The following is a 16,231-nucleotide window of genomic DNA, read 5'->3' as shown; positions in this document are numbered from 1 at the left end:
TGTTCTTGCATAGAGCCGGTGTGGACTCAATGGGCCGAATGGCCTCCTTCCTTGCTGTAACCTTTCTACGATTCTGTGAAATCACGTTTAATTTAATGCAAATTTCACGATTGCAAAATCTCCCCACCACACTTAAACCATGGATAAGCTGAAAGGCTTTGTGTGAGGATCTATGTCATGATTAGCTGTCTATGACTGGGAGAGACCTCACTTTTGAGATTTTGCCAAGAAAAAAATAGTGGGAGGACTTTTAAAAAAAAATAAAGTACCTTTAATTCACAACAATGAGAGCGAGTGATTGACATTGAAGTGGCCAATGGGGGTAGAGGGCGCTGATCGATTTGTCTGACAGTATCCAATCGGAGGTGGGGTAAGGGGCGGGACTTCCGGCGGGCGGGCTCTGTTGCTATGCCGGGGGACGGTGTACAGACGCGGCGCGGCGCAAAATGGCGGAGAAATTCCGCGGGGTGAAATGAAGCAAAGGCCGCAGGGGTGAGCCGGGGATCGACAGCGTCCAGGGCCGGGTCGGAGAGGCCGACATTTACACGAGGAGACGAGTGAAATCCCTCCTCACCACCTCCTTTTAGAGGGGCGACCACAACGACGTCGTGCGTGCGTCCCCTCCCCTTCCCTTCTCCCCCTCCCTCCCTCCCTGAAGAAAAACCGCCCAAGGCCGCAGGCATCGGGTTAAATTTTTTTTTATTACCTTCCCCCCCCCCCCCCCCCCCCCCGACAATTAACGAGTGATGGGGAACACCTTGTCCTGCTGCGTGTCGCCAGGGGCAAGCCCCACGCTTTCAGGCCGCGGCGGGCTTCGGAGTCAAGAGCAGCGGCAGCAGGAACGGATTGACGCCTATCGGGTGGAGGCGGAGCTCAGGGAACCAGAGCCCAGCCCCGGAACCATCCTTCAGCACATCAGCGACAGGGAAGCGCCGGAGGGTAAGAGCAGCGACACCGCGGGTGCGAGGTGGTGGGGGTGCAGCGGGGAATGGGAGCACCAGGCGCCAGTGACGTCACAGACAATGCCCAAGACAACTTGATGGAATCAGATGGCAAGTTCTAGCAGGGAGTTTAAATGAGAGATTATTGGGCAGACTGGGCTGTTGGCACCTGCGTCCTCGCCCAGCACAAAATCCAATGCATAATTAGCACTCAAAATAACTTGCTTATTGGGTGATGATTTCTATGCATTTTCCCTTTCTCCCACCTCACCTGAAGGCACTGACTCTTGCTGGAATACAGGTTCTGGTGCCTCACCCAACTCTTCATGGGTCAGGTAATGTGCCTTTTAAGCTGTTAAGAGGGCATCACTGAGCCCGATCCTGCCTTTACCAGATGTCAACACGTTCACTTTCCTCTATGGGTCACTGGATAAAGATCAGGAATAAGAACCTTGGCTGAGATCTTCCTGCTCTGAATAGCTCCGTACCACACCATGTAATGTGTTCGCCTCTAAATCATTGTGGGGAGCTAAGCCTGTATTTTATTCAACTTTAAGATATCCTATTCAGTAGAAAATTACACATTAAAGAGCACTTAAGTCATCAGGAGTGCCACTCAGTTTGGATTAACATTGGTCATTTTTTGAGAGTTCTCCAGCTTCATTTTTTAAAAATTGAATTTTTAGGAGTGTACATTCGTGTATACATTTTATGTACAACAACTTATATTTATATAGTGGCTTTTAATGTGGCAAAACGTCCCAAGGTGCTGAGTGTGCATTCACATTATGAAAGAGCACATTTATATATATTTTATGAAGTCATTGTATTTTTTGATGATGCTAGCAGGCATGCAATGATACTTATTTTGACGTAGTTGACTCTTAATTCAGTTTCCTTAATTCAAATGATCTGAATTCAATATTTTTCAGCACTACCTTTCCACTTTGCTGTTGTTTACATTTATAATTCAAATTATTGGGTAATTCAAAATTTTAGCACAAGAAATGCCTCTGAATTATTAAGAGGAGACTGTCAACCTTAAAAGATAAATGTTGCGGTAGTTGTTTAAATAGGTTTACAATCTGTCTCTCTTTACGATCACTTAGTGCAGCATTAACAGGCAGGACAATTAACCTCCAATCCTCAGGTTAGGGATGGGGGGAAATCAGTTGGGTTTCCCACTCCTTTGGTGAGATCAGTCCTGGGTTCAGTTGTGATGTCACTCCCTCCCTAATGCTCAAATTATATGCAGATTATCCCTGGCAAGGGTCACGTATGAAGAATGGCCACTTGGAGGTAAGATAGCAGAGGACGGCTAGTGCCGTGGATTTTGCCCCCAGCTTCAGTGAATGGATTCAAGAATCAAGAAATTTGGACGGTGAATTTCTTTTTTTAAAAACAAAAGGTGCCTGGTGAATGGGAAGGCATTACATCTGGTGGTGGAAAGTCATCACAATGATCCCTGAGGTACATGGAGTGTCAGTAATTACTGTGCATTTGGGCACTGGGAGAAAGCTATTTTTGGGGACAGCTGCTTTCTTGAGATATTTCAGGATCCTAGATACGCACTGTTAATTTTGGACTGCTCAGATGTGGAAAAAACACAATGCAGATCATTTAAATTCTCTAACTTCTGGGGTCCATGAGTGTCTGTCTCTTTGGAGAGATTACTGTAGTAGAACATGCTATTCCTTTAAATGCCAGTGAGTTTCAATGATACATGTTTGGAATTCATGCAAGACAACTATCAGACAGTTCTATAGCATAAATAACACTGCAGCAGTGCTGTTGAAGACAACAAGATACTCCTAAGGTGGGATTTCACTGGATGCTCTGATGGCTAGAGTTAGTGGAAAATATTGAGGTGTGAGAGGTCACTCTAATGATACAATCAGGTCAAGTTTTAATAAAACACTGTAAAATTGACTGAAAAAATGGGATGCGAACTGTTTCACTGCAACAAGCCAGTTCTTATTGAGGTTATGATGGTTGCAAGAATAGGGAGCTGCAGGAGGCAAAGGAAAACAGTTTGAGTGAAATGTATGCAGATGCTGGCATAGCTCAGTTGTTAGGACTCTCTTTTTCTCTCTGTTAGAAGGTAGTTGGTTCAAGCCACTTGAGCACATAATCTAAGTTGCTACACTGTCCGACGAACCATCTTTTGGATGAGACATTAAGCTGAGGCCCCTGTCTGCCTGTTCAGATGAATGCAAAAGATCCCACAGCATTATTATAAAAAGAGCAGGGATGTTCTCCCAGTGCCTTGGCGAACCTTCCTCCCTCACCCAACACCATCAAAAAACGATTAACTGACCATTCATTTGATGTTTGCGCGACCTTGCTATACACTAATTGACTGCGTGTTTGCCTACATAACAATTGTGATTACACTTCAAGTAAAACTCATTGGCTGAAGTGCTTTGGGCCATGCTAAGGATGTGAAAGGCAACATATAATCTAAGTTCCAAAATGGGGAGGAGGGGGTGAAAAGAGAATATATTGATTTGAAATAATACAAAAAAAAGAGAATGGGAAGGAAAACACATGAAGACAAGTAATGGTTTTCTGTTAAGGATTTTTGAAGTGTATATTATTAACATTGCACATTGCAATAAAGTAATAAGTACCAAAGCTACCTGGATTTTTAGTAGCACTACTGTAATATTGCATGCTTCTTGAGCATCACAGTGTGTGAGGTCAAACATTAGGTTGGCCTAGGGAGTATATTGGAGATCTTAGAATCAATTGCACATGGAGCTTGAGGATTATAGGAAATGTATTTCTGATTTGTTTACTTGGCAATGAGGTTGCACTGCTGATAGAGGGGTGGGGAGGGAAGAGAAATAAGTTCCAAGCATTTCTCTCCCCTTGAGTGTTAAAAGTCAAGGACAGGCTGCTTTCTAATTTCAGTCTTATTCCAGAAACAGATACTCCTTTTCTAAGTAACTTTATCCACTGTGTGTAGTATTTCAATCACTGTGGTTGGTGATGTGGTAACCTCTGGAAGGATTTCAAAATGGTATAGTTGCGTACAGATAATTCACATGACGAAAGAGAGTTTGCAGCTGGTTCTGCCCGTGTCATCCTGAGACTCCAGGATGTAAAATCCATTGTACGTGGCAGTGATTAGTTTCACTTCAAGGCATAGTTCAGATTCTGGTTGTCTTCCCGTCCTTAATGTGAGCAGTTTACTGGCAGGACGTGTGGATATCAGAGTCGCAGTTGGATTTCTATTAGTGGGCTAATCTCACCGAGCATATTTGTACTCTTAAGAGTTATTTATGTTGGGGCCCAAAATGTTTTGCTCAAGTAGCCTTGCATTCGTACAGATGATTGAGTGCCTCTCCTCCAATTCTTCACGGGCACAGACTCGATGGGCCAAATGGCCTCCTTCCTCACTAACCTGTGATTCTATGATTCCTGCCCCCCCACTAAAATGAGTGTCTTTGTCTTTGGTTGTAGTGCATTCTACAGGCCCCCAAAGCTTTTCAGTACATTGTCCAAATCACTTTTTCATTTGAGAGTCCATACAGCAAGTGTCAGTGGGCAATTTGACCATGGGGGCATCACAATCCCAATCCTGGACCTTGACTATCATCTACATGGGTAATTTCCAGCTGATTATTTTTTCCTTTGTCTGATGAGGAATGCTGACCAATATTTCCTGCAACGGCACAGAGAGTACGGTGTGCAGTTTTAGATGCCCCATTCTGGAGAGGACATGAGAGCATACATTGTAGATTCATCAGCATGAAAGCAGAAAGACTTGCATTTATATAGCGCCTTTCACAACCTCAGGACGCCCCAAAGCGCCTTACAGCCAATGAAGTACTTTTGAAGTGTAGTCACTGTTGTGATGTAAGAAACTTGGCAGAAAATTTGCGCACAGCAAGCTCCCACAAACAGCAATGTGATAATGACCAAATCATCTCTTTTAATGATATAGTAAACAGTAAGGAGAATAGCAACAGACTTCACGCAGACAGAGACAGACTGGTGAAATTGGCAGCCACGTGGCAAATGCAGTTTAATGCAGAGAAGTGTGAAGTGATGCCATTTGGTAGGAAGAATGAGGAGAAGCAATGTAAACTAAATAGTATGATTTTAAAGGGGATGCAGGAACAGAGTGACCTGAGGTGTACGTACACAAACCTTTGAAGGTGGCAGAACAAGTTGAGATGGCTGTTAAAAAAGCATACGGGATCCATGGCTTTATAAACAGATGTGGAGATGCCGGTGATGGACTGGGGTTGACAATTGTAAACAATTTTACAACACCAAGTTATAGTCCAATGATTTTTATTTGAAATCTACAAGCTTTCGGAGGCTTCCTCCTTCCTCAGGTAAATGTTCAGGAGCTTCTTGAAGCCTACGCATTTATACATCACAGAACAATACATGGTGTTTACAGACTGCCCCTGCAACTGCCCATTGCCAAGGCAATCACCGTGTTCAGACAGAGAGGTGTCACCTACAGAACCCCCGAATACACATTCAACAAAAAAACAAACAGGAAAAAAAAAGAGAGAGGCAGAAACATCCGGAAGGCAGAGAAAGCCAACAAATGACCCATTATATTAAAAACAAATAGCTTTTGTTCGCTGGTGGCGTAACGTGTAGCGTGACATGAACCCAAGATCCCGGTTGAGGCCGTCCTCATGGGTGCGGAACTTGGCTATCAATTTCTGCTCGACGATTTTGCGTTGTTGTGTGTCTCGAAGGCCGCCTTGGAGGACGCTTACCTGAAGATCGGTGGCTGAATGTCCCTGACTGCTGAAGTGCTCCCCGACTGGGAGGGAACCCTCCTGTCTGGCGATTGTTGCGCGGTGTCCGTTCATCCGTTGTCGCAGTGTCTGCATGGTCTCGCCAATGTACCATGCTCCGGGGCATCCTTTCCTGCAGCGTATGAGGTAGACAACGTTGGCCGAGTCACAGGAGTATGAACCATGTACCTGGTGGGTGGTGTCCTCTCGTGTGATGGTGGTATCTGTGTCGATGATCTGGCATGTCTTGCAGAGGTTGCCATGGCAGGGTTGTGTGGTGTCGTGGACGCTGTTCTCCTGAAAGCTGGGTAATTTGCTGCGAACGATAGTCTGTTTGAGGTTGGGTGGCTGTTTAAAGGCGAGTAGTGGAGGTGTGGGGATGGCCATAGCGAGGTGTTCGTCGTCATTGATGACATGTTGAAGGCTGCGGAGAACATGGCGTAGTTTCTCCGCTCCGGGGAAGTACTGGACGACGAAGGGTACTCTGTTGGTTGCGTCCCATGTTAGTCTTCTGAGGAGGTCTATGCGATTTTTCGCTGTGGCCCATCGGAACTGTCGATCGATGAGTCGAGCGTCATATCCCGTTCTTACCAGGGCGTCTTTCAGCGTCTGTAGGTGTCCATCCCGTTTCTCCTCGTCTGAGCAGACCCTGTGTATTCGCAGGGCCTGCCCATAGGGGATGGCCTCTTTGACGTGGTTAGGGTGGAAGCTGGAAAAGTGGAGCATCGTGAGGTTCTTCGATAACCAGTTCTTTACCCAAACACACGGAACAGCCATGGGGACCAAATTCGCACCCCAATACGCCAACATTTTCATGCACAAGTTCGAGCACGACTTCTTCACTGCACAGGACCTCCAACCAACACTATACACCAGATACATCGACGACATTTTCTTTCTATGGACCCACGGTGAGGAATCACTGAAGAGACTACACGATAACATCAACAAGTTCCATCCCACCATCAAGCTCACCATGGACTACTCCTCAGAATCAGTTTCTTTCTTGGACACACGAATCTCCATCAAAGACGGGCACCTCAGCACCTCACTCTACCGCAAGCCCACGGACAACCTCACGATGCTCCACTTTTCCAGCTTCCACCCTAACCACGTCAAAGAGGCCATCCCCTATGGACAGGCCCTGCGAATACACAGGGTCTGCTCAGACGAGGAGGAACGGGATGGACACTTACAGACTCTGAAAGGCGCCCTGGTAAGAACAGGATATGACGCTCGACTCATCGATCGACAGTTCCGATGGGCCACAGCGAAAAATCGCATAGACCTCCTCAGAAGACTAACACGGGACGCAACCAACAGAGTACCCTTCGTCGTCCAGTACTTCCCCGGAGCGGAGAAACTACACCATGTTCTCCGCAGCCTTCAACATGTCATCAATGATGACGAACACCTCGCTATGGCCATCCCCACACCTCCACTACTCGCCTTTAAACAGCCACCCAACCTCAAACAAACCATCGTTCGCAGCAAATTACCCAGCTTTCAGGAGAACAGCGTCCACGACACCACACAACCCTGCCACGGTAACCTCTGCAAGACATGCCAGATCATCGACACAGATACCACCATCACACGAGAGGACACCAGGTGCATGGTTCATACTCCTGTGACTCGGCCAACGTTGTCTACCTCATACGCTGCAGGAAAGGATGCCCCGGAGCATGGTACATTGGCGAGACCATGCAGACACTGCGACAACGGGTGAACGGACACCGCGCAACAATCGCCAGACAGGAGGGTTCCCTCCCAGTCGGGGAACACTTCAGCAGTCAGGGACATTCAGCCACCGATCTTCGGGTAAGCGTTCTCCAAGGCGGCCTTCGAGACGCACGACAACGCAAAATCGTCGAGCAGAAATTGATAGCCAAGTTCCGCACCCATGAGGACGGCCTCAACCGGGATCTTGGGTTCATGTCACGCTACACGTTACCCCACCAGCGAACAAAAGCTATTTGTTTTTAATATAATGGGTCATTTGCTGGCTTTCTCTGCCTTCCGGATGTTTCTGCCTCTCTTTTTTTTCCTGTTTGTTTTTTTGTTGAATGTGTATTCGGGGGTTCTGTAGGTGACACCTCTCTGTCTGAACACGGTGATTGCCTTGGCAACGGGCAGTTGCAGGGACAGTCTGTAAACACCATGTATTGTTCTGTGATGTATAAATGCGTAGGCTTCAAGAAGCTCCTGAACATTTACCTGAGGAAGGAGGAAGCCTCCGAAAGCTTGTAGATTTCAAATAAAAATCATTGGACTATAACTTGGTGTTGTAAAATTGTTTACAATTTATAAACAGAGGCATAGAGTACAAAAGTAAGGAAGTAATGCTAAACCTTAATAGAACTCTGGTTGGGCCTCAGCTGGAGTATTGTGTTCAATTCTGGGCACCACACTTTAGGAAGGATGTCAAGGCCTTGGAAAGGGTGCAATGGAGATTCACTAGAATGGTACCAGGGTGCTGGACTTTAGTTATGTGGAGAAACTAGAAAAGCTGGGGTTGTTCTCCTTAAGAGCAGAGACGGTTAAGGGGAGATTTGATAGAGGTGTTCAAAATCATGAAGGGTTCTGATACATTAAATAAGGAGAAACTGTTCCCAGTGGCAGAAGGGTTAGTAACTAGAGGACACAGATTTAGGGTAATTGGCAAAAGAACCAGAGGCGAGATGAGTTTTTTTTTTACACAGCATGTTATGATCTGGAATGCACTGCCCGAAAGGGTGGTGGAAGCAGATTCAGTAATAACTTCCAAAGGGGAATTGGATAAATTCCATATTTTGTCATATAAATTGGATAAAGGGGAATTATTTGTAGGGCTGTGGGGAAGGGCAGGGGAGTGGGACTAATTGGATAGCTCTTTCAAAGAGCTGGCATAGGAACGATGGGCCGAATAGCTTCTTCCTGTGCTGTATCATTCTATGGTTGAGGGATAAATATTGGCCAGGATACCGGGGAGAACGCCACTGCTGTTCTTCGAAATAGTGCCATGGGATCTTTTACGTCCACGTTAGAGGGGGCCTCAGTTTAATGTCTCATCTGAAAGACGGCACCCCCATACAGTACAGCACTCCCTCAGTACTACACTGAAGTGTCAGTTAAGATTATGTGCTCAAGTCTCGAGTGGAGCTTGAACCCGCAACCTTCTGACTCCGAAACGAGAGTGCTACCGACTGAGCCACGGCTGACACCCAGGGATGGGGAAATATGGTTGAGGAGGGACCTGAAATGTTGGGACTATTTGCACTGGAGCAGAGAAGACTAAGAGTGAAGGTTTTTGACAGAGTAAATAGAGACAGACCCTCTCCTCTGGTTGTGGAGTCAATGACAAGGGGTCAATTTAAAATTCTTTGTAATCCCTCCGGAGAGGGATTAGGAATAAAATTCCTTATGCAAAGAATTGTTAGAGCATGGAATGCTTTGCCATAGGGATTAGTTGATGCATCTTTTAGAGTAGATAAACATTTTAAGCAGCAGAAGAGACAAGACGAGAGAGAGAGAGAGCAGTGGGATTAGCTTTAGGTTGTGCCACCTCTTTGCTAGAGCAGTCATAATGGGCCAAATGGCCTCCATATGTGCTGTAAACATTTATGGTTCTGAGTTCATGTTTTTCTGACTGGTCTGTATTGATGATGTGGAGATACCGGTCTGTATTGAGTTAGGGATGAAACAGTTGGCCTCAGTAGCTAAGTAGGGGAATATATCAGCCGGGAATGATAACCCTGCTGTATGGACAAGATTAGGCTCAGCCATGATTTTCCTGACTGTTGAAAATCTTACCGATGCTCATTGTGGGCTCACGTCTCAACGGTGAAGGAAGAGACCTGTCAAACCATGCCCAGCATCAGCCAGTGCCTTCAGTAGACGAAGGGTGAAAGTTATGGGGTGGTGGCAAATTGGGCAGTCAGCAATGTGCTATTGAGTTCCACAGACATGGACATGCCCACAGTTTTCTACATAATTGAATTCGCGATCACAGCTGTGCTACATTGCAAAATGAGTCCAGAGGGGGTCAGATGCTGCTTCTCAATAAGTTTCAGTGATTGATACGCCTTCACTCACCTTGTCAGTCACAATTTTTGTGCTTCACTGTCCGAAGCCTCCCGGAAGAGGACTCTGATTTGGTTCAGTGCAGGTTTCGGTCTGATATTTTTGATTAGCTTAGTGTTTCTACAGCTTGGTCACTATAGTCTCACAACAACTTGCATTTATACAGCGCCTTTAACGAAGTAAAACGTCCCAAGACACTTCACAGGACTGTTATCAAACAAAATTTGACGCTGAGCCACATAAGGAGATATTAAGACAGGTGACCAAAAGGAGCGTCTTAAAGGAGGAGAGAGAGGTTTAGAAAGGGAATTCCAGAGCTTGGGTTGTATAAGAATTACAGCCACCTGAGAGGGCAGACGGGGCCTCGGTTTAACGTCTCATCCAAAAGACAGCACCTCTTGGTTAATTGGTTAGTAGTTGTGTATTCAGTAGCTGCTCTTTCCTTTCACTGCTGTGACCTGGGTTTGAATCTGACCCAGACTGATGGGATGAAAGTCTCCCCAAGTGAAATGCCTTTGGGGGAGTATCAACCTAACTCCAAGTGGTCACATTTCTATACCAGGAAAATAGTCTCTGACTTTGTACTAAACTGCTGGTCACATTTGAATGGCCGTGTGGACAGACAGCTGTTGTACAGAGTAATGGGTATTCTTTTAAAAGATTAGAGCACAATATTGTAACTGGGTGGAGATCTCTTATCCAGTGTTGCAACTGAACTGGCAATGCTACATGGGTACAAAATGGTCGGGAGAATAATGTAAGTTTCTGTGTAGAAAACCGCCTGGCTTCTGTCACAATATTGCCTTTTTGCTTTGAATATTTTCAAATTGTCAGCTATTGCAGCAGTGTTAGTTCTAACTTTTTTGTTTTTAAAGTATGCAAAAAGATGTTATGAGCTTTCTATGATTGCGTATTCTGAAGTAGAATGAGGAAATTGTACAAAAGCATGATTCCCCACCCCCCCCCCCCCCCCCCCCCATCCTTTTTTCTTCTGTCTGTCTCCTCAGTACTGCACTGGTGTGTCAGCTGGATTTTGCGCTCAAGTCTTCGGAGTGGGACTTGAACCCACAGCCTTCAGACCACGGCTGATTCTTCATGTGGGAACTTTGACAGTGGGTCAACTTTGACACCTGACGGTGGCATGCATCATTGCTGAGTGTGATCCCATCCCAGCTGCACATCCACACACGTGCATTTCAAAAGATTATGCATTAACCCTGAATGACTTTCCCCTCTTTCTAACCCAGGGCACTGGGGCCAATTGTAATGCCTTAACAGCTGCCCTGGAGGAGATCAGCTAACTCAATACAGACCATACAATTGAATCTGAAGTCTTCCCAATCTCTGGCTGTTTACAGTGTAAATCTGCCTAGTACTTCAGCTTTAACCAGTGAAAATTCTTTTTTAAAAAAAAAATTAAGATTCACTTTTTTGGTATAGAAGAGATGCTAGATTGTGAAGTGACAGTTATTGTGGGCCTGATGAGGTCAGAAAGGCTGGGAAGCAGGAAGGAAGAGGAGAAAAGCATATAGGGAAAGGGCAAGGAAGCAAGATTAAGATTTAATAGCTGTAGTTGAAATGCTAACACAGGAGCAATGGTAATTCCTTTGATCTAAAATTGGAGGATCGACAAGGAAAGGGTCAAACAGGATCAATGTGACCTGCAAGCTGCTTTTTTTATCCACTTGTTGAAGCTGAGAGCTCACTGCTCCCTGGCTAGCTGATGATGAATTTTCCAGCCCTGTATTGGGTGCAGCCAATAAGTATTTTATCTCATTATTTGCAGGTTTACAATTACTAGTAAAGAAAATATCAAATTGAAAGAAAAAACATACAATTCCACCAAGATTAGTGGCAGGTCAGAATATAAAAAAAACAGCAAAGAATGACTAAAAGAATAATAAGGAGGGAGAAATTAGAGTATGAGAGAAAGCTAGCTAGAAATATAAAAACAGATGGTAAGAGTTTCTACAGGTCTTTAAAAAAGAAAAGAGTAAGTAAAGTGAGTGTTGGTCCTCCAGAGAGTGAGTCTATGGAATTAATAATGGAGAATAAGGAAATGGTGGATGAATTGAAAAGATATTTTGTGTCTGTCTTCACTGTAGAGGATACAAATAACATGCCAGAAATAATTGTGAATCAAGAGGTGAAAGGGAGGGAGGAACTTAAAACATTTACAATCACCAGGGAAAGGGTTCTGAAAAAATTATTAGAACTAAAAGCTGACAAGTCCCCAGGTCCTGACGGACTTCATCCTAGGATCTTAAAAAAAGTGGCTGCAGAGATATTTGATGCATTGGTATTAATTTTCTAAAATTCCCTAGATTCTGGAAGGATCCCATCAGATTGGAAAATAGCGAATGTAACTCCCCTATTCAAGAAAGGAGGGAGACAGAAAGCAGGAAACTACAGGCCAGTTAGCTTAACATCTGTCATGGGGAAAATGCTAGAATCTATTATTAAGGAGGTTATAGCAGGGCACTTAGAAAATCTCAATGCAATCAGACAGAGTCAGCACAGCTTTGTGAAAGGGAAATCATGTTTGACTAATTTATTAGAGTTCTTTGAGGAAGTAACAAGCAACGTGGATAAAGGGGATCCTGTGGATGTGGTGTACTTGGATTTCCAGAAGGCTTTTGACAAGGTGCCACACCAAAGGCTACTACACAAAATAAGAGCTCATGGTATAGGGGGTAACATATCAGCATGGATAAAGGATTGGTTAGCTAACAGGAAACAGAGAGTAAGCATAAACGGATCATTTTCAGGTTGGCAAGATGTACCGCGTGGAGTGCCACAGGGATCAGTGCTTGGGCCTCAACGATTTACAATCTATATCAATGACTTGGATGACGGGACCAAATGTATGGTTGCTAAATTTGCTGATCTCTCAAAGGTAGGTAGGAAAGTAAGTTGTGAAAAGGACATAAGGAGTCTGCAACGGGATATAGATAGGTTAAGTGAGTGGGCAAAAATTTAGCAGATGGGAGTATAATGTGGGAAAATGTGAACTTGTCCACTTTGGCAGGAGGAATAGAAAAGCAGTATATTATTTAAATGGAGAGAGATTGCAGAACTCTGAGGTACAGAGGGATCTGGGTGTCCTAGTACATGAATCACAAAAAGTTAGTATGCGGGTACATGAAGTGATTAGGAAGGCAAATGGAATGTTGTCATTTATTGCAAGGGGAATGGAATATAAAATTGAGATGTTTTGCTACAGTTGTACAGGGCATTGGTGAGACCACATCTAGAATACTGTGTGCAGTTTTGGACCCTTATTTAAGAAAGGACATAATTGCTTTAGAGGCGGTTCAGAGAAGGTTCACACGACTGATTCCTGGGATGAGGGGCTATCCTATGAGGAAAGGCCGGACAAGTTGGGCCTGTATACTCTGGAGTTTAGAAGAATGAGAGGTGATCTTATTGAAATATATAAGATCCTGAGGGGACTAGAAGGAGTAGATGCTGAGAGGATGTTTCCCTTTGTGGGGAGACTAGAACTAGGGGCCACAGTTTAAAAATAAGGGGCCTCCCATTTCAGACAGAAATAAGGAAAAAAAATTTTTCTGAGGGTCGTGAGTCTGTGGAACTCCCTTCCCCAGAGAGCGGTGGAGGCAGGGTCATTGAATATTTTTAAGGCTGAGTTAGATAGATTCCTGATTAACAAGTGAGTCAAAGGTTATAGTAGGTAGACGGGAAAGTAGGGTTGAGGTCACAATCAGATCAGCCATGATCTTATCAAATTGCAGAGCAAGCTCGAGGGGCCGAATGGCCGACTCCTGCTCTTAATTCATATGTTCGTACTTGGTTAGTAGTTGTGTATTCAGTAGCTTCTCTCTTCTTTCACTGCTGTGGCCTGGGTTTGAATCTGACCCAGACTGAAAGTCTTCCCAAGTGAAATGCCTTTGGGGGAGTATCAACCTAATTCCAAGTTTCACATTTCTATACCAGAATAATAGTCTCTGACTTTGTACTAAACTGCTGCTCACATTTGGATGGCCGTGTGGACAGACAGCAGTTGTGCAGAGTAATGGGTGTTGTCCTAAAAGATTAGAGCACGATATTATAACAGTGTGGAAATCTCTTATCTGATGTTGTGACATTGCCGGTTCAGTTACATGGGTATAAAATGGTCGGGAGAAAAATGTAAGTTTCTGTGTAGAAAACCACCTGGCTCCTGTCACAACATTGCCTTCGTGATTTTGAATATTTTCAAATCTTCAGCTGTTGAATGCTCATGGCAGCAGTGTTAGTTCTAACCCTGTTAGTTTCTAAACTATGCAAAAAGATGTTATGAACTTTCTATCATTGCACATTCTGAAGTAGAATGAGGAAATTGTACAAAAGCATGATTTTCCACCCCTCTTTTTCTTTTGTCCATCTCCTTCCACCAGCTCGGGTGTGATGGTGGAAGTGAGGAAGGCAGCCTGCTTTCAGGTTATTTGCCACTACTCTGTACAGGCTCCTGCCAAGCACCCAGTAACAGTGCTGGGATTATTTCCCTTCTCTCCCTGTGGATTTTGAAATTTTACCTCGATTTTTAAAATTCTCATCCTTGTGTTCCAATCCCTCCATGGCCTCGCCCCTCCCTATCTCTGTGACCTCCTACAACCCGCCAAGATCTCTGCGCTCCTCCAATTCTGGTCTCTTGCGCTTCCCCAATTTCCATTGCTCCACCGTTGACAGCCGTGCCTTCAGCTGCCAAGGTCCCAAGGTCTACAATACCCTCCTAAACCTCTCTACTTCTCCTCCTTTAAGACACTTCTTAAAACCTACCTCTTTGACCAAGCTTTTGGTCACCTGCCCTAATATCTCTCTGTGGCTCGGTGTCAAATTTTGTTTCATAACGCCCACGTGAAGCACCTTGGGACCTTTTACTACGATAAAGGTGCTATATAAATGCAAGTTATTGTTGGAAAGGTAAGTGCCCTGTGCTTGTTGCTTTCCTCACACACAAGTCACTGTGAGTGGGAACATTACGGAATCAGGTGTGGAACCCGTGTCCTACTGCACTGTAGCACCAAACCTGGGTGTGTCGCTGTGCCACTGCTCTGAGTGCAGTTGGCCATTTCTCCTCTTGTTAAAGTCAAAGAAATCCCCAATTATAAAACCTGGAAATTTGAATTAGTTTGCGTTTTTGAGGCTGTCTGATGACACAAGACTTATTGCTGGAGAAGTCGAAGTTGGTACTAGTCATTTTATGCAGCTAGCTCAGATTGACCAACTGCGTATCCCCTATGTCACAGTCATTGAGCATGAATCGTTCTAGTGTAAAAAGTTGATTTTATCATCGCTCTTGGAGCTGAAGGAACAAAAGGAAGAATTTGCATTTATACAGCACCTTTCACGATCTCGACATCCCAGAGCAGTTTACAGCCAATGAAGTACTTTTTGAAGTGCAGTCACTGTTGTAATATAGGAAATGGGCAGCCAATTTGCGCACAGCAAGGTCCACAAACAGCAATGTGATAATGACCAGATAATCTGTTTTAGTGATGTTGATTGAGGGATAACCTACTGTCTCAGGCAAAAGTGCTACCACCTTAAAGGAGAGAGGATAAGATGTTCTGGACTCCTGAGTAAGCAAGAGATTAGTCTTTGCATGTAGGTAGGGTGCCTCTAGCCATGTGGTGATTAAGGGGGAGCTGATGAATGAAGGCCAGCCACATTATCTATTGGGTGTGATGGTAGATCAGTGTAATATTGGGCTACTGCTTGCACATCTACCAGCTGCTTAGAGTGACATTGGCAGACACTTCAGGAAAAGCTGTCCTCTGAACCTGGGTAAGACATGTGGTGTGAGATCTACAAGATGAAAAATAAACAAGTAACACTACCCCTTCCCCACCCCAAAAAAATCTGAATCAATAAAAGGAAAGAAAGACTTGCATTTATTTAGCACCTTTCACGATCTCCAGCCCTCCCAAAGCACTTTACAACCAATTAAGCTCTTCTTTGAAGTGTAGTCACTGTTCTAATGTAGGAAACTCGACAGCCAATTTGTACACAGCAAGGTCCCACAAACAGCAATGAGATAATGACCAGATAATCGGTTTTAGTTGGTTGAGGGACTTGGAAATACTGCCATGGGAAATTTTACGCCCACCTGAGAGGGCAGACTGAGCCTCGGTTTAACATTTCATCCGAAAGACTGCTCCTTCGACACTGCAGCACTCCCTCAGTGCTGGCACTGGAGTTTCAGGCCAGATTTTGTGGTCAAGTCTCTGGATAAGGACTTGAACCCACATGACGGTATTGGGATCTAAATACAATTTGTAGGATTCTTTATTTAGAGTTTCTGCACAGCGTCTGCTGTTGCCACTCTGCAGCCAGCTAATGGATATGCAAGTAGCAGCTCATGGTACCGGGCCCTCTTATTTCCCCCCCCCTCCGCCCAATGGAAAAAGCATCCAACGCTTTCATCCTACACCTTTTCCTTACGACAGGAACTTGCCGTGT

At 44.7% G+C, this 16,231-nt stretch overlaps 1 protein-coding gene across 1 annotated transcript in view; it reads left to right on the top strand.

Annotated features, from left to right (window-relative positions):
• Nucleotides 1-724: 724 nt before the first annotated feature.
• ccnyl1 (cyclin Y-like 1) overlaps nt 725-16,231 on the top strand; it is an 80,606-nt gene continuing 65,099 nt past the window's right edge. Inside the window, exon 1 of the mRNA XM_067988080.1 lies at nt 725-939. Coding sequence (XP_067844181.1) covers nt 747-939 — 193 coding nt within the window. The 5' untranslated portion in view covers nt 725-746. The remainder of the gene's footprint in view (nt 940-16,231) is intronic.

Source organism: Heptranchias perlo, chromosome 7 (assembly GCF_035084215.1).
Source record: "Heptranchias perlo isolate sHepPer1 chromosome 7, sHepPer1.hap1, whole genome shotgun sequence".
Lineage (NCBI taxonomy): Eukaryota > Metazoa > Chordata > Chondrichthyes > Hexanchiformes > Hexanchidae > Heptranchias > Heptranchias perlo.
This window is presented reverse-complemented; position numbering and strand designations above follow the sequence as displayed.